At 48.2% G+C, this 21,397-nt stretch overlaps 2 protein-coding genes across 3 annotated transcripts in view; one reads left to right on the top strand and one right to left on the bottom strand.

Annotated features, from left to right (window-relative positions):
- LOC141154078 (Fc receptor-like protein 3) overlaps positions 1–16,892 on the top strand; it is a 97,863-nt gene extending 80,971 nt beyond the window's left edge. For both annotated transcript variants that reach the window (XM_073639511.1, XM_073639510.1), the window contains one exon: positions 15,865–16,892. The gene's annotated coding sequence lies outside the window, so the exon portion shown is untranslated. The remainder of the gene's footprint in view (positions 1–15,864) is intronic.
- Positions 15,957–21,397, bottom strand: part of METTL25B (methyltransferase like 25B) — a 30,716-nt gene continuing 25,275 nt past the window's right edge. Inside the window, exon 9 of the mRNA XM_073639508.1 lies at positions 15,957–17,048. Within this exon, the coding sequence (XP_073495609.1) occupies positions 16,912–17,048 (137 nt within the window). The 3' untranslated portion in view covers positions 15,957–16,911. The remainder of the gene's footprint in view (positions 17,049–21,397) is intronic.

Below are 21,397 nucleotides of genomic sequence, written 5' to 3'. Positions count from 1 at the left end.
CACAGGAGCTCTGTATATAGTGTTAGTGTACAGGTAACACAGTGATCACCAGTGATATTATACACAGGAGCTCTGTATATAGTGTTCGTGTGCAGGTAATAAATACAGTGATCACCAGTGATATTATACACAGGAGCTCTGTATATAGTGTCAGTGTACAGGTAACACAGTGATCACCAGTGACATTATAAACAGCAGCTCTGTATATAGTGTACAGGTAATACAGTGGTCACCAGTGACATTATACACAGAAGCTCTGTATATAGTGTATACGTAATACAGTGATCACCAGTGACATACACAGGAGCTCTGTATATACTATACACACGTGATCAGAATTGTTGGTACCCCTCGTTTAATGAAAGAAAAGCCCACAATGGTCACAGAAATAACTTGAATCTGACAAAAGTAATAATAAATTTAAAAATCTATGAAAATGAAGAAATGAAAGTCAGACATTGTTTTTCTGCTTCCACAGAATTTTAAAAAAAATTAAACTCATGAAATAGGCCTGGAAAGAAATTATGGTACCCCTGAAAATAATGTGACAAAAGGGACATGTTAAATCAAGTTGTGTCCACTCATTAGCATCACATGTGTCTACAATCTTGTAATCAGTCAGTGGGCCTGTATATAGGGCTACAGATACTCACTGTGCTGTTTGGGGACATGGTGTGTACCACACTCAACATGGACCAGAGGAAGCAAAGGAAAGAGTTGTCTCAGGAGATTAGAAAGAAAGTTATAGAAAAGCATGTTAAAGGTAAAGGTTATAAGACCATCTCCAAGCAGCTTTATGTTCCTTTGACTACAGTGTCACATATTATTCAGAAATTTAAGATCTATGGGACTGTAGCCAACCTCCCTGGAAGTGGCCACAGGAGGAAAATTGATGACAAATCAAAGAGACGGATAATATGAATGGTAACAAAAGAGCCCAGGATAACTTCTAATGAGATTAAAGGTGAACTTCAAGCTCAAGGAACATCAGTGTCAGATCGCACCATCTGTCATTGTTTGATCCAAAGTGGACTTCATGGGAGACGACCAAGGAGAACACCATTGTTGAAAAAAAAAATAATAAAAAAGCCAGACTGGAATTTGCCAAACTACATGTTGACAAGCCACAAAGCTTCTGGGAGAATGTCCTATGGACAGATGAGACAAAAATGGAAGTTTTTGGCAAGGCACATCAGCTCTATGTTCACAGACAGAAAAATGAAGCATATCAAGGAAAGAACACTGTCCCTACTGTGAAACATGGGGGAGGCTGTTATGTTCTGGGGCTGCTCTGCTGCATCTGGCACAAGGTGTCGTGAATCTCTGCAGGGTACAATGAAATCTCAAGACTATCAAGTGATTCTAGTGAGAAATGTGCTGCCCAGTGTCAGAAAGCTTGGTATCAGTCACAGGTCATGGGTCTTGCAACAGGATAATGACCCAAGAATGGCTAAGAGGAAAACATTGGACTATTCTGAAGTGGCCTTCTATGAGCCCTGACCTAAATCCTATTGAGCATCTTTGGAAAGAGCTGAAACATGGAAAAGGCAACTTCAAACACGAGACAACTGTAGCAGTTTGCTCATGAGGAGTGGGCCAAAATACCTGTGGAGAGGTGCAGAAGTCTCATTGACAGTTACAGGAATCCTTTGATTGCAGTGATTGCCTCAAAAAGTTGTTCAACAAAATATTAAGTTAAGAAGAACCATCATATCTGTCCAGGCCTATTTCATGAGGTTAATTTTTTTTTAAATTCTGTGGAAGCAGAAAAGCAATGTCTGACTTTCATTTGTTCATTTTCAAAAGTTTGTAATTTATCAGATTCAAGTTATTTCTGTGACCATTGTGGGTTTTTCTTTCATGAAACGAGGGGTACCAACAATTTTGACCACGTGTGTAGTGTAAGTGTACATGTAATACACTGACTCACCAGTGACGTCTCTAGGTGAAGTCCTTCATCTTCGCTTTTCTTCTTCATCAGGCACAGACGGCCATCACTTCTTCCAGCCAGGAATCGATTATGCAGAAAATAACACACAGTTATCAATAACTGATCTCTTCTAGAGAATATTCCCACTCCCCCCCGACTTCTACACTACACTAGTTGAAGAAAAAAAGCAACATAGTGCCATCCAGCACAGTAACAGGACTCCTCTTTTGTCCCCTCCCATGGAAAACAGTTTCCTAAAAAGTAAATTATATTACAGAAGTAATAATGTAATAATAATAATTGGAATCTAAAGTAATAATGTTCCCCACTGGCCACCATAAACTAATAAAGTATGTTCCTCAATCTGGCCCCCAAACAGTAATTAAGTCCCTTGTCCAGCCAGGCACCCCCATATGTCCCTTCTGGCCCCCATATGTCCAGGGTGGCCTCTCCATATATTTATCCTAGCCCACATGTATCGAGCCTGCCCTCCCCCCTCCATATATTCATCCTAGTCCCCATGTGGCCAGACTGCCCCCCCACCCCCCCACATATCCATCCTTGCCTCCATGTTTCCAGCCTACCCCTCCATATATCCATCCTGGACTCCATGCATCCATCCTGACACCCCCCTGCATATATCCCTTCTGGCCCCATTTGTCCAGTTTGACCCCTCCATATATTTATCCTAGCACATGTGTATCGAGCCTGCCCCCTCCCATATACCCATCCTAGCCCCCCATGTGGCCAGCCTGCCCCCCCCCCCACATATCCATCCATGCCTCCATGTTTCCAGCCTGCTTCCCCATATATCCATCCTGGACTCCATGTGTCCAGCCTACCCTCTATATATCCATCCTGCCCCCCCCTGCATATATCCATCCTGACACCTCCCCATATATCCATCCTGCCCCCCCATATATCCATCCTGGACTCCATGTGTCCAGCCTGCCCCACCCATATATCCATCCTGGACTCCATGTGTCCAGCCTACCCTCTATATATCCATCCTGCCCCCCCCTGCATACATCCATCCTGACACCTCCCCATATATCCATCCTGCCCCCCCATATATCCATCCTGGACTCCATGTGTCCAGCCTGCCCCACCCATATATCCATGTGTCCAGCCTGCTCCCCCTACATATCCATCCTGGCCTCCATGTGTCCAGCCTGCCTCCTCATATATCCATCCTGACACCCCCCATATATCCAGCGTGCCCCTCCATATATTTATGTTAGCCCACGTGTATCAAGCCTGCCCATCCACATATCCATCCTGGCCTCCATGTGTTCAGCCTGCCCCCCCCCCCATAGATCCATCCTGGCCTCCATGTGTTCAGCCTGCCCCCCCCCCATAGATCCATCCTGGCCTCCATGTGTCCAGTTGCCCTCTCCCATATATCCATCCTGGCCTCCATGAGTCCAGCCTGCCCCCCCATGTATCCATCCTGGCCTCCCATGTGTCCATCCTGCCCCCCCCATATATCCGTCCTGGCCTCCCATGTGTCCAGAATGCCCCCCCATATATCCATCCTGACCTCCATATGTCCAGCCTGCCCCCCCATGTATCCATCCTGCCCACCCCCCCTTTGCCTGGGTCCAGCCAGGGTCCCCCCTTGTGTGTCCAACCAGGGTCCCCCCTTGTGTGTCCAGCCAGGGTCCCCCCTTGTGTGTCCAGCCAGGGTTCCCCCCTTGTGTGTCCAGGCAGGGTTCCCCCTTGTGTGTCCAGACGGGGTTCCCTCCTTGTGTGTCCAGATGGGGTTCCCCTTTGTGTGTCCAGCCGGGGTTCCCCCCTTGTGTGTCCGTCCAGCTGGGCTTCCCCCCTTGTGTGTCCGTCCAGCTGGGCTTCCCCCTTGTGTGTCCGTCCAGCTGGGCTTCCCCCCTTGTGTGTCCGTCCAGCTGGGCTTCCCCCCTTGTGTGTCCGTCCAGCTGGGCTTCCCCCCTTGTGTGTCCGTCCACTGGGCTTCCCCCCTTGTGTGTCCGTCCAGCTGGGCTTCCCCCCTTGTGTGTCCATCCAGCTGGGCTTCCCCCCTTGTGTGTCCGTCCAGCTGGGCTTCCCCCCCTTGTGTGTCCGTCCAGCTGGGCTTCCCCCCTTGTGTGTCCGTCCAACTGGGCTTCCCCTTTGTGTGTCCGTCCAGCTGGGCTTCCCCCTTGTGTGTCCGTCCAGCTGGGCTTCCCCCCCTTGTGTCTGTCCAGCTGGGCTTCCCCCCCTGTGTGTCTGTCCAGCTGGGCTTCCCCCCTTGTGTGTCTGTCCAGCTGGGCTTCCCCCCTTGTGTGTCTGTCCAGCTGGGCTTCCCCACCTTGTGTGTCTGTCCTGTCCAGCTGGGCTTCCCCACCTTGTGTGTCTGTCCACTGTCCAGCTGGGATTCCCCCCTTGTGTGTCCAGCCAGGGGCCCAGACCATTACATACATACACACACACACATCTTACCTTCCTGCGATCCCGTGCGGCGTCCTCCTCCTGAGTTGCGCGCCTCCTTCACAGCAGGCGCATGACGATGACGTCATATGCCGGCCGGCGAAGGGAGACGCGCAGCTTCAGCTGCTTCACAGGGACGTGCGCCGCGGTGGTTCAGGTAATGAACACCGCGTGCGCGCGTCCCCGCATACACTGTGCCTGCGCTTTTAAAGGGCCCGTGCCCCTTAAAACCGCAGGATTTTTTTTTTTGCTCTCTTCTCCCCCTCTCCTCTGCAGCAGGTGGCGGGGCACACCGGGAAAATTCCCGGTATCCCGCCAGCCCAGTCCGACCCTGCCCGTGCCCTCCCCCAGTGCACTTACTAGGAAGGACCGCCTAATCACAAACATGTGGACAGGTGAATGTGGCCAGGGACGGTACGGAGCCAGTCCACAACTTTTTTTTCTGAGTTGTATTTCACCACAGTCATATTCTTTAGCTTGGTGAAAGGACTTGAGAAACCATATCTACCTAGCTGTCATTTCTCCCAGGAAGTCCTCTAAAGCTGCTTTCACTTGAAATGTGGCCTATCAGGCTCGTGGAGGCGGAAGCTTTTCATAACCTCATGCCGGCGGTGGCCAGGTGTCCATACTCGGTCCCCAGCCGCCACTATTTCTGCAGGTTTCGTCTCCGCCTTCCACAAGCACGGGTCCCACAATATTACCCGTGCCCTCCCCAGTGCACTTACTGGGAAGGATCGCCTAACCACAAACATGTGGACAGGTGAATGTGGCCAGGGATGGTATGGAGCCAGTCCACAGCTTTTTTTGCTGAGAGTTGTATTTACCTCGGTCAAAGGACTGGCATAGAGGGAAACTGTATCTACCCTAGGTGTCATTTCTCCCAGGAAGTCCTCTAATGCAGCTTGTTGCAGAAGCAATGGCAGCCCGTCCAACATCAACTCGCACTTGTCGGTGGTGCTTTGACACACAAACATCTTTCATTGCGCATTTAATTTCATGAATTCAGAGTTAGACAATGGCCTGATCTGCAATGCGGTTTAAGAAATAACATGCATAAGCATGTCCGATCCACATTAAAAAAGCAGCCATAGAGTGTCCGGGAACCTTCCCCCACACTTTTCTTAGCCAGGGCTGCTTTTCGGCAGGGTTAGATGGGCCAACCAGAGAACCGGAGACTCCTCCGGTGGGCCCTGGCTTCTCCTTCAGGAGAGTTCATAGTGCAGAGGTGAGGCCATGATGATGATAGAGGCCACCATCTGTTTAGTTTTCTGTTACTTGGAATGCAAGCGCAAGTATGCAGCCAGCCACCCACCCACAGGCCGTAAACTGCCAGATTTCTGGGCAGCTGCTTGCACTTGAAATGTGGCCTTTTAGGCTCATGGAGGCGGAAGCTGTCCACAATCTTATGGCGGCGGCTGGATGTCCATACTCGGTCCCCAGCCGCCATTATTTTCCGCGGTATCGTCTCCGCCTTCCACAAGCACGGGTCCCACAACATTACCCGTGACCTCCCCAGTGCACTTACTGGGAAGGACCGCCTAACCACAAACATGTGGACAGGTGAATGTGGCCAGGGACGGTACGGAGCCAGTCCACAGCATTTTTTGCTGAGTTGTATTTCGCCACAGCCATATTCTTTAGCTTGGTGAAAGGACTTAGGAAACCATATCTACCCAGCTGTCATTTCTCCCAGGAAGTCCTCTAAAGCTGCTTTCACTTGAAATGTGGCCTTTTAGGCTCGTGGAGGCGGAAGCTTTTCATAACCTCATGCCGGCGGCGGCCGGGTGTCCATACTCCATACGGTACAGAGCCAGTCCACAGCTTTTTTTGTTGAGAGTTGTATTTAGCTCGGTGAAAGGACTGGCATAGAGGGAAACCGTATCTACTTCGGCTGTCATTTATCTGTCACCAGGTTCTACCCATTGTCACACATGACCATGCCTGGCTGTATGTTCAGCGGTGAGAGCCACAGATCAGGCTGCTGTGTTACAGCTTTCAACAACTCTGCAGCACTGGGCGGTTTGTCAGTTAAGCATGTTATCTTCAGCTCAGCCTGTTGCCGCTTGGCCAAGGCAGTGCTGCAGTGCTGTCAGCTTGTGACTGATGTGGTCATTTCGGAGATGGAGGAGGAGGTGCAGGAGCTGAACAATGTGATTACATTGAGGTTAAATTGGTGACGCTGTTTTTTGTACTAAAGAAAGATCCTATTGTTTTGTTTTTTTACGTTATTAAATAAGACAAATATATTCACCGGGAAATGTCTTAACATTTTACAACCTTATCTAGCAATGTGGTGTGTGACACATCATCAGACACATCCTGTTTTATTTATGATGGAGGGAAAGTCATAAAGCCTATTTTTATAGGGCCATCAGACGGCCCTTACTATTCTTAAAAGGCCAGCAGTCGGCCCTCGCTATTGTTAGAGAGCCATCAGCTGGCTATGCTTCGTTGTTCCCATTATTAACAAGTGGGTCTCCTATACTGTTATTGCGTATCCAGTGACTGAAAGGGCTGCCAAAAATTTGGAAGCATCCAAATACCCCTTTGAAGAGACATAGAGGAGGGTCTCAGTAAAAAAAATGTTCCCATTATAAAGGAGTGGGTCTCCTATAGTGGTAATGCCCATGCTGTGACTGCAAGGGCTGCCAAAATTTGGGAAAAATCCCATTAAGAATTTAAAGACACATTGAGCAGGGTCACAGTAACAACAGATTCCATTTAGAAAGGAGAGAGTCTGCTATACAGTTATAGGGTATGAAGTGAGTCCAACGGCTGACCAATTTTAGTGGGGTTTTTCCTAAGAATTTAAAGACACACAGAGCAGGGCCACAGTAACAAGTATGACAAGTTCCCATTAGAAAGGAGAGGGTCTGCTATACAGTTATAGGGTATGCAGTGAGTCCACCGGCTGACCAATTTTAGGGAAAACCCCACTAAGAAATTAAAGACACATAGAGTAGGGTCACAGTAACGACAAATTCCCATTAGAAAGGAGAGTGTCTGCAATACAGTTATAGGGTACGCAGAGAGTCCAACGGCTGACCAATTTTAGGAAAAACCCCACTAAGAATTCAAAGACACACAGAGCAGGGCCACAGTAACAAGGTACGACATGTTCCCATTAGAAAAGAGATGGTCTGCTATACAGTTATAGGGTATGCAGTGAGTCCAACGGCTGACCAATTTTAGGAAAAACCCCACTAAGAAATTAAAGACACATAGAGCAGGGCCACAGTAACAAGTACGACATGTTCCCATTAGAAAGGAGATGGTCTACTATACAGTTATAGGGTATGCAGTGAGTCCAACGGCTGACCAATTTTAGGAAAAACTCCACTAAGAAATTAAAGACACATAGAGCAGGGCCACAGTAACGACAAATTCCCATTAGAAAGGAGAGAGTCACCAATAGTGTTGGCCTATGCAGTGAATGCAAGGGCTGCCAAAAATTTGGAGGCACTTCAATGCCCCTTGGAAGAGACGTGGAGGAGGGCCTCATAAAAAAATGTTCCCACTAGAAAGGAGCGGGCCTCCTATACTTGTAATGCCCACGAACTAAGTGTATGGGCTGACAAACATTTACCCCTGGGGGCTATACATGAACATACTGTATAAAAAAAAAATTTTAAGAGTATCATAAACACTCTTTAAAAAAATAATGTGGGTGTTGCATCACGGACCACGGTCACCCTGGTGATATGGTGGTGGAGGATGAGGAGAAGGAGGAGGACAAGAGCAAATAGCCAAAATCAGGAAGCGTATACCCATGTGTGGGTGTGAAAAGGTGCATGGGAATACACCTCTCAAGAAAAGACACTGGATTTGAGTTTATGTTACGCTGCTATCATTCGGTGGTGTTGAGAAGTCTGGCCCAATCCAGCCCTCGTTCATTTTTATAAGAGTCAGCCTGTCAGCATTTTCAGTTGACAGGCGGATGCGCTTATCAGTTATAATTCCACCAGCGGCACTAAAAACCCGCTCTGATAAAACGCTGGCGGCAGGGCAGGCCAGGACCTCCAAGGCATAGAGAGCCAGTTCATTCCACGTATCCTGCTTGGAAACCCAATAATTATAAGGCACAGTGGAATCACGGAGGACAATGGTACGGTCGGCAAGGTAATCCCTCAGCATCTTCCCAAACTTTGCACTCCTTGTGAGAGTACCCCGCGCCTCAGGGCCTGTGCGATGGGAGGGTCTGAGAAAACTCTCCCAGAACTTTGACAGTGTTCCCCTGCCTCTGCTAGATTGAAGTTGTGTCTCTCTCGCTTGTACTCCTTGGTTGTCCAACGAAGTGTGCCCTCAGCGTTTTCAGATGGGAATTTTTTTAATAGTTCCGCAACAAGGGCCTTCTGGTACAGCCCCATTTTTGTAGACCTGTCTGCCTCAGGAATAAGAGATATAAAGTTCTCCTTGTAGCGTGGGTCTAGAAGTGTCACCAACCAGTAATGACTGTAACCCAAAATTTTGAGAACGCGAGGGTCATGGGAAAGGCAGCGTAACATAAACTCAGCCATGCGTGCCAGACTACTAACAGGCAAGACTTCCGTGCCGTGTCCTCACCAAGAGGATGACTGACCACGCTCTCCTCCTCCTCCTCATTCTCTCTGTCCTCTGGCCATCCACGCTGAACAGACGGTATGACAGCTGTACAGGTAGTACCGTCTATAGTGCATGAAACTAGCTCCTGTACTTCCTCCTCCTCCTCTTCCTCATTGTCACCCAATCCACGTTGTGATGAGATGAGGCTGGGCTGTGTGTAATCACCCTGTATGGTTCCTTGCTCCATCTCATCGTGCTCCGCCTGCAATGCATCCTCTTTGATTGTGAGCAGAGAGCGTTTCAGAAGACAGAGAAGTGGGATGGTGACGCTAATTATGGCGTCATCGCCGCTCACCATCTTGGTGGCATCCTCAAAGCTTTGGAGGATGGTACATATGTCTGACATCCATGTCCACTCCTGAGGTCTTATGTATGGAGTCTGAACTGGATACCGACGGTCTTTTTGATGCTGGTACTCTTCAACTGCTCTCTTCTGCTCACAAATCCTTCCCAACATCTGCAGTGTAGAGTTCCAACGCGTGGGGACATCACACCCCAGTCTGTGAGCCGGAAGCCGCAAACGCTGCTGGAACACGGCAAGGGCGGCGGAAGCTGTAGCTGACTTTCTAAAATGGGCACACAGGCGGCGTACTTTAACAAGCAGATCCGGCAGCTCCGGGTAGGATTTGAGAAACCGCTGAACCACGAGGTTAAGCACATGGGCCAGGCATGGTACTTGTGTGAACTCGCCTCGCCTCAGAGCCGCCACCAGGTTCTGGCCATTGTCACACACGACCATGCCTGGCTGTAGGTTCAGCGGTGTGAGCCACAGATCTGCCTGCTCTTTCAAAGCTGTCCACAACTCTTCAGCATTATGCGGTTTGTCACCTAAGCATATTATTTTAAGCACAGCCTGTTGCCGCTTGGCCGAGGCAGAGCTGCAGTGCTTCCAGCTTGTGATTGATGTGGTAATTTCGGATATGGAGGCTGAAGAGGAGGAGGAGGAGGTTGAGGAGGATGAGGTGCAGGAGCTGTAGACCGCGGGGGCAACCCTGATTGACCTAGGGCCCGCAATCCTTGGCGTCGGGAGGACGTGTTCCGTCCCAAGGTCCGACTGGGTCCAGGCTTCCACTATGTTAAGCCAGTGTGCCGTCAGCGAGATGTGGGCAGGGACGGTACAAGCACTTGTCCACGTGTCTGTGGTTAGGTGGACTTTCCCGGTAACTGCGTTGTTGAGGGCACAGCTAATGTTTTGGGACACGTGCTTCTGTAATGCAGGGACGGCACACCGGGAGAAATAGTGGCGGCTGGGGACTGAGTACCGAGGGACGGCCGCCGCCATCAGATTGCCGAATGCTTCCGTCTCCACGAGCCTAAAAGGCAACATCTCGAGCGCAAGCAGTCGTGAAATGTGAGAATTTAGTAGTGTGGCCTGTGGGGCGTTGGCTGCATATTTGCGCTTGCGTTTCAAGGACTGGGGTATGGACAAATGAACGCTGCGCTGGGACAAGGACATGGACGTGCTTCCTGATGCTGCTACTTGAGAGTGCGCAACGACAGATGCAGGGCAGGAGGCATCTTCGCATGCACCATTGACAGGGGATTGGCTTGCATGCACAACAGCGGAAGAAGCAATGGTGCCACACGCAGACACTGTTCCTGGACCCTGGGGTTCGGCCCACAAAGTCGGGTGCTTTGCTGCCATGTGCCTCATCATGCAGGTGGTGGTCAGGCTGGTCGTTTTGCCACCCCTGCTGATGCTGGCCTGGCAGGTGGTGCAAATGGCTTTTTTGGGGTTATCGGCAGAGTCTTTAAAAAACAACCAGACTTGGGAAGACCTAACAGTTGTACTGGCAACTTCCTTCGTGTTGGTGTTACGGGGAACGGTTGCCTGCCTTCTGTCTGCGGCCACCACACTGCTTCTTCCTGCTTGTTGGGGTGCTCTGCCTCCCTCCCCCTGTGTGCTGCTGTCCTCGCTCTGCATGTCCTCCTGCCAGGTTGGGTCAGTTACTATATCATCCACCACCTCGTCTTCCACTTCCGCACTCTGGTCCTCCTCTTGACTTTCTGGCAATTGTGTCTCATCATCGTCCACCTATTGTTACACTTTCCCACCATCGCCTTCGTGTGACCGTGGCTGCTCAAATATTTGGGCATCGCTACACGCGATCTCCTCTTGCCCCGCTTCAAGTGGACCGGGCGAGAGGCCCGAATCTATAAATGGAAAAGTGAATAGCTCTTCAGAGTGTCCAAGTGTGGGATCATTTGTCTCCGGGCAGTCGGCATGGTGGTGGGAGGAAGGAGGATCAGGGTGAGGAATATGCGGTCCAGACTCACGGCTACTGAGACTTGACCGTGTGGAAGACAGGGTGGTGGTGGTGGCTAAGTGACTGGAAGCTTTATTAGCTATCCAACCAACAACCTTTTGACACTGCTCTGGGTTCAATAGTGGTGTGCTGCGGTCCCCTAGGAATTGAGACATGAAGGTCAGGAGAGAAGATGTGGGTGTTTGTTGTGGCAAAATTTCAGCTTGCCCACGGCCTCAGCCTCTGCATGCACCATCACCATCACGTCCAGTTCCCCGTCCCTTGCCACGTGCCTTGCCCATTTTAAATGGAGGACAGTATCTTCCACGCTCACTACAAATGACTGAGTTTGGAGCGAACTTATATGTGATCCGTGTGACGGAGAAAACACAGTTTTAAATGCCTGGCCTGTAGGTAAGTAGTTTGAACAGCAAACTGCGGTGAATTGCTTCACTGACACACTAAAGGAAATTTTTAATGGAGGCCAGAAATGGCAGTATTTTCTGACAACGTATATGTGATCCGTGTGACGGAGAAAACATGACTTTAAATAGCTGGATTTCTAGCTCTGTAATATGGAAAGGACCTGGCTGTATTCTGCAGTGCCAACAAGCAAATGGCGCAGAAAAACGGTGTTCTCTGGATTGCTTTTTAAGCAAATAATGAGGATTAAGATCCAAAAAAAGTATTCCTGGCCCCTGAGACCTGGGCCTTTGTATAGAAATATCTAACAGCAGCAGAAGGGAGAATTGGAATGGAGCCTCTTGTGCTATATACACTGCCTGCCTATATACACTGCCTGCCTATATACTCTGCCTGCCTGATATCTCTGCAGATGGATTAGTCCTCAGAAGGACTGTTTGTTAAGATGGATATGTGTAATGTACGGTTTTTCTCCCTACACTACCTCATACACAAGCAAATCTCTCCCTGACGCAGCAGCAGCTCTCCCTACACTGTCTGATCCGGAGTGACTGTGACGAGCATGGCGGCGCCAGGTCTGATATAGACCTGATGACGCTGTGCGGCCAGCCAATCACTGTAATGCCACAACCAACATGGCTACTGCATTACAATGAGTGGCAGGCAATCCCTGCATGTTGATTGGCTCTCTAAAGAGCGCCAAACATGCAGGGAGGGGACCCGAGCTTCCGCCGAGCAACACCGGAAATACTCGGCGAGCGCCAAGTATCTCGAGCAGCGAGATGCTTGGGCGAGCACCGAGCAGTAGCGAGCATGCTCGCTCATCACTAATAACAAGTAACAAAATACTTACTGCTTCCTAGAAGGTGACAAAGACCAAGAGATGAAACCTCAACGTTAGATCGGCATGAACTATTTTTTATCATCAAAGTCTAATTTTTCAACCCTTAGACTGTGTATAGGTTAGGGCAGGGGTCTCAAACACGCGGCCCGTGGGCCGCATGCGGCCCCTCCGGCTGCTTCTTGCGGACCGCAGGCACAGACTCCGTAACTATCGTGGCTCTCTCCAGCAGCCGCCGACATCAGCGCTGTAATGCAAGTGTATTGCTGCGCAGAGACCGGCTCTCTGCACAGCAATACCAGTGTCACCCGCCGGCCTATCAGAGGCCAGCAGCTGACATCTGCGTCCCAGCGCAGCGGAGTATGACGTCACTGCTATGCGCAGAGGTCAGCTGCTGGCCTCTGATAGGCCGACGGCTGACACTGGTATTGCTGTGCAGAGAGCCGGTCTCTGCGCGACAATACACTTGCATTACAGCGCTGATGTCGGCGGCTGCTGGAGAGAGCAGCGATAGTTACGGGGTCTGTGCCTGCGGGCCACAGGTGCAGAAAGGACGCCGAGGGAACGGAGGACAGGTGAGAATCTTTTTTTTTTTTTTTTCTCTGTCATGTGAAATACATCACAGGGGACCTGTGCTCAGTATGGGGGGGGGGGGGGGGGGGGCACTGCGCGCAGTATGGGGGGACGGGGACCCTGAGTGCAGTATGGGGGGGGGGGGACCCTGAGCGCAGTATGGGGGGGGCGGGAACCCTGAGCACAGTATGGGGGGGGGGGGACCCTGAGCGCTGTATGGGGGGGTACAGGGACCCTGAGCGCTGTATGGGGGGGGGGGACCGTGAGCGCAGTATGGTGGGGCGACGGGGACCCTGAGCACAGTATGGGGGGGGCGACAGGGAACCTGAGCGCAGTATGGGGGCACGGGGACCATGAGCGCAGTATGGGGGGGGACCCTGAGCACAGTATGGGGGGGACGGGGACCCTGAGCGCAGTATGGGGGGGGGGCGGGGACCCTGAGTGCAGTATGGGGGGGGACGGGGACCCTGAGCGCAGTATGGGGGGGGACGCGGCCCTGTGCACACTATGGGGGGGACCTGTCTGCAACATGGGGACCGGGATGAGGAACATGTCTGCAAGATAAGGACCAGGATGGGGGACCATGTCTGCAATATGGGGAACCCGGATGGGGGACCATGTCTGCAATATGCGGGACCTGAATGGGAGACCATGTCTGCAATATGGGGGACCATGTCTGCAATATGGGGGACCATGTCTGCAATATGGGGGACCTGGATGGGAGACCATGTCTGCAATATGCGGGACCTGAATGGGAGACCATGTCTACAATATGGGGGACCATGTCTGCAATATGGGGGACCTGGATGGGAGACCATGTCTGCAATATGGGGGACCTGGATGGGAGACCATGTCTGCAATATGGGGGACCTGGATGGGAGACCATGTCTGCAATATGGGGGACCTGGAGGGGAGACCATGTCTGCAATATGGGGGACCTGGATGGGAGACCATGTCAGCAATATGGGGGACCTGGATGGGAGACCATATCTGCAATATGGGGGACCTGGATGGGAGACCATGTCTGCAATATGGGGGACCTGGAGGGGAGACCATGTCTGCAATATGGGGGACCTGGAGGGGAGACCATGTCTGCAATATAGGGGACCTGGAGGTGAGACCATGACTGCAATATGGGGGACCTGGAGGGGAGACCATGTCTGCAAGATGAGGACCAGTTCAAAAGATGTATAGAAAATAAAATGGTATCACTAAAAATGTCACTTTGTCATGCAAATAATGCGGCCCCCCAAATTAAATGTTTTTCCGTATGCGGCCCATATGCCCAGCTGAGTTTGAGACCCCTGGGTTAGGGTTTTCTTAAGGTGTTCCAAAATGGAAACAAAAATAATTTTTTCAAAAGCGTTTTGTGATGTTATTCCCCTGAAGCGTTCTTTGAAGCATTTGATCGAACAGTGTCTAATTTGGAGACCTTCAGGAGCAGCTTCAAAGTGACAAGCACTTGTTCAACAGCAATATCAAAGCTCAATTGTAAAATGCATGCAGTACAACCACCTGAGGCAAGAGCAAATTTTGCAGCACCCAACATATGGACAAAAGTATGTGCCCCCTCCACATTCCTCCTCCAGGAGGCTTTCTGACCTCTCATTCTACATCCATAGACATTAATGTGACGTCAGCTCCTCTGTAGATATAAAAGCGTCTGCTCTTATGGGAAGGATTTCTACAAAATTTTTGTGGGATTTTTTGCCCTTTCATCCATAACTATTTGTTAGGTCAGACACTGATGTTGGGGGAAGGCGAGGGTCACAATCTCCATTCTAGGTCTTGGATGAGGTTGAGGCCCGGGCTCTGTGCGGCCGATCATGTTCTTCCACCAAACTCCCCCAAGCATCTCTGTATAGACCCTTAGGAAACAGAAAAGGGCTTTCACCAAACTGTTCCAACAAAATTGGAAGCTACAATTGTCCACAATGTCTGGTGCTGACGTTTAAGCTTTCCCTACACTGGAACTAAGAGGCCGATCCCTAATGAACAAGTCCATAGTATTATCCATCCTCCACCAAACTGTACAGGGGGCACAATGTAGTAAAGCGGGTAACGTTCTCTTGGCTTTCACCAAACTCAGACTTGTCCATCAAAGAAAGGTGAACCATCTCTGACGTCAACATGTTTCCTCCAGAGTGCAGTGGCTTTACACCACCTTCATCGGACACTTCGCATTGTGCTTGGTGATGTAAGGCAGCATGCAGTTGCTCGGCCATAAAGCCACCTGGGGGGGGGGTGCAGTGTTTCTGCTGATATTATACCAGAGGAGGTTTGGATTCTGCAGATATGAAGTCAGCAGAACAATGGTGACTTTTGGCACTCGGGCCCCACACTCTGTAATGTTACATGGTCCCCACTTCGTGGCTGAGTTGCTGCGAGTCCTTCAACTTCTCAATAATATCACTCACACGTGATGGGGAAGATTCAAGAGGGTAGAAAAGTCAAGAAGTGACACCTATCATCTATAGACAGTGTCTTCTATAGACAGGATAGATCATAAATATAGGATCAGTGAAGGTCCAGCTGCTAAGAGGAGGTGTCAGTGGAGCAGTACTAGTCATGTGTGACCACCGCTCCATACTCCGTCTATAGCAGTGGTGATTGCACATGGGACTTCATTATCGTGACCAGCGGACCCCGCCATTGCTAAACGTTCTACATGGACAACCCCTTTAAGCAGAGGTTAGCTCTGAGAGTGTCTTTGTAACTTAAGACGTTGTGTGTCTTATAAATGGTGTAATAAATGGCTGCAGATGTGCTGTAAGAACTAACATCTTCTTTTCTTTCTCCTCCCGTTGATACTCTACATGATTTCTCAGCCATGACGCCTGGAGCAGATGGCAGCTCCTCCGACAGAAATACCTGCTCCTCTCTACACCACCTGATGTCATGTAATAAAGCAATAACCCGGCACTCTGCATGTATCCCTTTATCTAAAGATGTTGACAGACAAAAATTGCACAGTGAAAAAAAAAAAAAAAAGAGACGTCCACAAAAATATATATATATGGAGCGCGACCATAATGTCTAGCAATTCGCTTTCGAGGGAAAGGGCGAGACTGTCAACAGCCATTGTGATCCTGCCAAGTGGATCCCAAACTCCTCCAAAGCACAAAGTAGTAGGATCCACACTCAATACTTCTTGTACCCGGAGCGTCCGAGCGTTCCAGCAGTGAACAATAGCGGGCATAAACAATAGGGTCTCACCCAAGGGGAGGTCAGCGCAGCCACCATTCAACAGACATACATCAATCTGACACAGGTTAGCAAAAAGGTACTTTAATATGTTAGATAAAGTCACCTTAATTTATTAAGGACCCCAAGAGTGACACTAGAGCCCCTAATGTAGATATCGACCTCAGTCTAGGGATTCCCATCATGTAAAGTGATGACAAGATAAATGTCTGCTCCGACCTGTGGAAGTCTCAGCAATTTTGACAATGAAGGATTGTCGGGCCCTGCCTGGAAACAACAGTATACAGATCCCTAGGGCCCCCGGATGGTGATACCCCGCTCATCATAGAGTGTCGCCATAGTCCAGCAATATGCTATCACTTTTCGACCCTTCAATACTCCACTCTTCCCATTTCGACGAGCTGCAGTTGGCGGCGTCCTAACGCTTCTTTATCCTTGCCGGTCACAAGAGATGCCATGTAGGGTAAAGATTAAAACAATGGACTTCTGGATACCTCGCACCAAATATCCACACTTCTAGGACCCCGGTGTGAAATGGAAGATATTGTGTATGGAATCCGTGAGTTTTGTGTGGGGTCAAAAATGTTACAAAAATTTTCAAATTAAAATGTAATTTTTTTTTCTATAAATAAAATCCTGTAAAATTTGATAATTGAGCGATATACACTCTTCTATCCTACCCTCCAGTGACTGCATGTGATCCCCTCCAGCACGGCACGCAGGGGGTGGACGCCTTTGGCAGCGACAAGGACCAGATTCCTCGGGGAGAAGTCGGGTTTAAATAAAGGGACAACGTCACAATGAAATCCTGAGAGGAAAGGAAAATATAACATGATATATGATTAAGAGAACAGAGCAATCTCCACACCATGAGCATTGGGTATAGAAGTCAGTCATGGTATATCGCTGGGATCACATTATGACTGACACGGCCTAATTGGAACCCAACAATCCTAAGAACATACAGTGGGTACGGAAAGTATTCAGACGCCTTTACGTTTTTCACTCTTTGTTTCATTGCAGCCATTTGGTAAATTCTAATAAGTTCATTTTTTTCTCATTAACCCCTTAAGCCCCGCGGGTGGTTTGCACGTTAATGACCGGGCCAATTTTTACAATTCTGACCACTGTCACTTTATGAGGTAATTACTCTGGAACGCTTCAACGGATCCCCCTGATTCTGAGATTGTTTTTTCGTGACATATTGTACTTCATGAATGTGGTAAAATTTCTTCGATATGACTTGCGTTTATTTGTGAAAAAAAACGGAAATTTGGCGAAAATTTTGAAAATTTTGCAATTTTCAAAATTTGAATTTTTATGCCCTTAAATCAGAGAGATATGTCACACAAAAGAGTTAATAAATAACATTTCCCACATGTCTACTTTACATCAGCACAATTTTGGAACCAACATTTTTTTTTTGTTAGGAAGTTATAAGGGTTAAAAGTTGATCAGCGATTTCTCATTTTTCCAACAAAATTTACAAAACCATTTTTTTAGGGACCACATCACATTTGAAGTCACTTTGAGGGGTCTTTATGACAGAAAATGCCCAAAAGTGACACCATTCTAAAAACTGCACCCCTCAAGGTGCTCAAAACCACATTCAAGAACTTTATTAACCCTTCAGGTGCTTCACAGGAATTTTTTGAATGTGGAAGAAAAAAATGAACATTTAACTTTTTTCACAAAAATGTTACTTTAGACCCAATTTTTTTTATTTTCACAGGGGTAACAAGAAAAAATGGACCCCAAAATTTGTTGTGCAATTTCCCCTGGGCACGCAGATACCCAATATTTGGGGAAAAAACACTGTTTGGGCGCACGGCAGAGCTTGGAAGAGAAGGAGCGCCATTTGACTTTTTGATTGTAAAATTTGCTTGAATAATTAGCGGACGCCATGTTGTGTTTGGAGAGCCCCTGTGTGCCCAAACATTGGAGCTCCCCCACAAGTGACCCCATTTTGGAAACTAGACCCCCCAAGGCACCTTTATAGATGCATAGTGAGCACTTGGAACCCCCAGGTGCTTCACAAATTGATTCGTAAAAAGTGAAAAAAAAAACACTTTTTCATTTTTACGAATCAATTTGTGAAGCACCTAGGGGTTCCAAGTGCTCACTATGCATCTAGATAGGTGCCTTGGGGGGTCTAGTTTCCAAAATGGGGTCACTTGTGGGGGAGCTCCAATGTTTGGGCACACAGGGACTCTCTAAATGCAACATGGTATCCGCTAACAAATTGAATGGAAAATCGGCTCAAATTGTTAGCGGACACCACATTGCGTTTGGAGAGTCCCTGTGTGCCCAAACATTGAAGCTCCCCCACAAGTGACCCCATTTTGGAAACTAGACCCCCCAAGGCACCTATCTAGATTCATAGTGAGCACTTGGAACCCCAGGTGCTTCACAAATTGATTCATAAAAATGAAAAAGTGTTTTTTTTTTTCACTTTTTCATTTTTACGAATCAATTTGTGAAGCACCTGGGGGTTCCAAGTGCTCACTATGCATCTAGATAGGTGCCTTGGGGGGTCTAGTTTCCAAAATGGGGTCACTTGTGGGGGAGCTCCAATGTTTGGGCACAGAGGGGCTCTCCAAACGCAACATGGCGTCCGCTAACAATTTGAGCCGATTTTCCATTCAATTTGTTAGCGGACACCATGTCGCGTTTGGAGAGCCCGTGATGTGCCTAAACAGTGGAGCTCCCCCACAAGTGTCCCCATTTTGGAAACTATACCCCTCAAGGATTTTATTAAGGTGTATAGTGAACATTTTGAACCCAGAGGTACGGCACAGAATTTGTTTACATTAGGTCATCATATTGAATAAGTTGTCATTATTCTTGAGCGCAAGTGCTCGCTACTTGAGTTTGCATCGGGTACTCAGGTATGCACCATGTACAGCGTGTGCTCGAGTGACATGCTCGAGTCCCTGCTCCGCATGTTTCACGGTTATTAGACACCCAAAAAAAAACATGCGGGGATCGCTCGTGCATGGCAGGCAATCCCCGTAAAGTTTTTTGGCCGCGAAGCATATGGGGCAGAGACTCGAGCATGTCACTCAAATACCCACGATACTCAATGCATACCAGAGCACCCGATGCAAACTCAAGTAGCGAGCACTTGCTCTCAACACTAGTCGCCATATCGTCATCTTTTTTTCTTACTTTTGAAAAAAATCCCAACCCCAGCCCTAACCCTAGCACAACCCTAGCCCTAGCACAACCCTAGCCCTAGCACAACCCTAGCCCCAGCACAACCCTAGCCCCAGCACAACCCTAGCCCCAGCACAGCCCTAGCCCCAAACCCAGCCCTAACCCTAGCCCAATCCTAACCCAAGAGTTTATTTTTGACGCTGTTCCTTGTGCGGTATAAGTGATTAGACGACTTTATTCTTCGGGTCGGTGTGATTACAGCAATGCCAGAATCATATGGGGTTTTTATGACTGACAGCTGTCACACACTAAAAGACGCATTTTTTGCAAAATCTAGTTTTTGCATCGCCATATTTTGAGAGCTATAATTTTTCCAGATTTTGGCAGACAGTCATGTGACGGCTCGTTTTTTGCGGGATGACTTGACGTTGTTATTGGTGCCATTTTCAGGCACGTGACATTTTTTGATCGCTTTCTATTCCGATTTTTGGGAGGCAGAATAAACAAAAACCAACAATTCAGGAATTGTGTTTTTTTTTTTTTTTGTTTGTTTTTTAATTCTGTTCCGCGTGTGGTAAAATTGATGAGGTAGCTTTATTCTTCGGGTCAGTACGTTTACAGCGGTACCACATTTGTATCATTTTTCTATGTTTTGGCGCTTATACACAATAAAAGCTATTTTATAGAAAAAAATATTTTTTAGCATCGCTTTATTCTGAGAGCTATAACTTTTTTATTTTTCGGCTGATGGAGCTGTATGGCGGCTTGTTTTTTGTGGGACGAGATGACGTTTTCAGCGGTATCATTTTTATTTATATGCGTCTTTTTGATCGCGTGTTATTCCACTTTTTGTTTGGCGGTATGGTGATAAAGCATTGTTTTTTGCTTCGTTTTTTTTTTTTTTTTTTTACCGTGTTCACTGAAGGGGTTAACTAGTGGGACAGTTTTATAGGTCAGGTTGTTCCGGACGCGGCGATACCAAATATGTGTACTTTTATTGTTTTTTTTTTGTTTTTTTTATAATAATATTTATTGATGGGTACATTATATTTTTATTTTTGGTGGATTATTTTTTTTATTTTTTTTTTAATATTTTTGCAAATTTTTTTTTTATTTTTTTTTCCACTTTTACACAGTTTATACACTTTATTACTTTGTCCCACTCTGGGACTTTCACTTTTTTTTCTCTGATCGCCTGCATGGCACAGGAATGCAGCACCATCCCTATGCAATGCAAGCTGTCAGAAATGCACAGTGTGAAGATTGCTTGGAGATGCACTGCGCATGTCCAAGCAATCTTCCTGCTGTCTGGTGACCCGGATGTTGTCATGACGACATCGGGTCGTCATGGCAACACCCGGGAAGCCTTTGCAGACTGCGCTGGAAGCCGGAAGAGGAGGTGAGTATCGGCGATCACCTCCCATTGCCCCCGCAATGCCGCGATCGACTTCGATCGCAGCATCGCGGGGGTTAATGTGCTGGGAGCGGTGCAGGACCACTGCCTGCACATAGTACCGGGTGTCAGCTGTGACAATCAGCTGACACCCGGCGGCGATCGCGCCAACACAGCCTGTGTGCGCGCGCGATCGCCATGACGTACTAATACGGGTCTGGCTCTTAAGTCCCAGGGCACAGACGCGTATTAGTACGGCAAATGTTGTTAAGGGGTTAAAGTACACTCTGCCCCCATCTTGTCTGAAAAAAATAGAATTTGCACATTTATTAAAAAACAAAAAACTGAAATATGACATGGTCATAAGTATTCAGACCCTTTGCTCAGACAATCATATTTAAGTCACATGCTGTCCATTTCCTTGTGATCCTCCTTGAGATGGTTCTACTCCTTCATTGGAGTCCAGCTGTGTTTAATTAAACTGATAGGACTTTTTTTTCTAAAGGCACACACCTGTCTATATAAGACCTCACAGCTCACAGTGCATGTCAGACCAAATGAGAATCATGAGCTCAAAGGAACTGCCCAAGGAGCTCAGAGACAGAATT

Source organism: Phyllobates terribilis, unplaced genomic scaffold, assembly GCF_046119375.1.
Source record: "Phyllobates terribilis strain yellow unplaced genomic scaffold, ASM4611937v1 Scaffold_7__3_contigs__length_470593459, whole genome shotgun sequence".
In the NCBI taxonomy this organism is placed as follows: Eukaryota; Metazoa; Chordata; class Amphibia; order Anura; family Dendrobatidae; genus Phyllobates; species Phyllobates terribilis.
The sequence above is the reverse complement of the archived record's forward strand: the minus strand, read 5'-3'. Positions and strand labels throughout refer to the sequence as shown.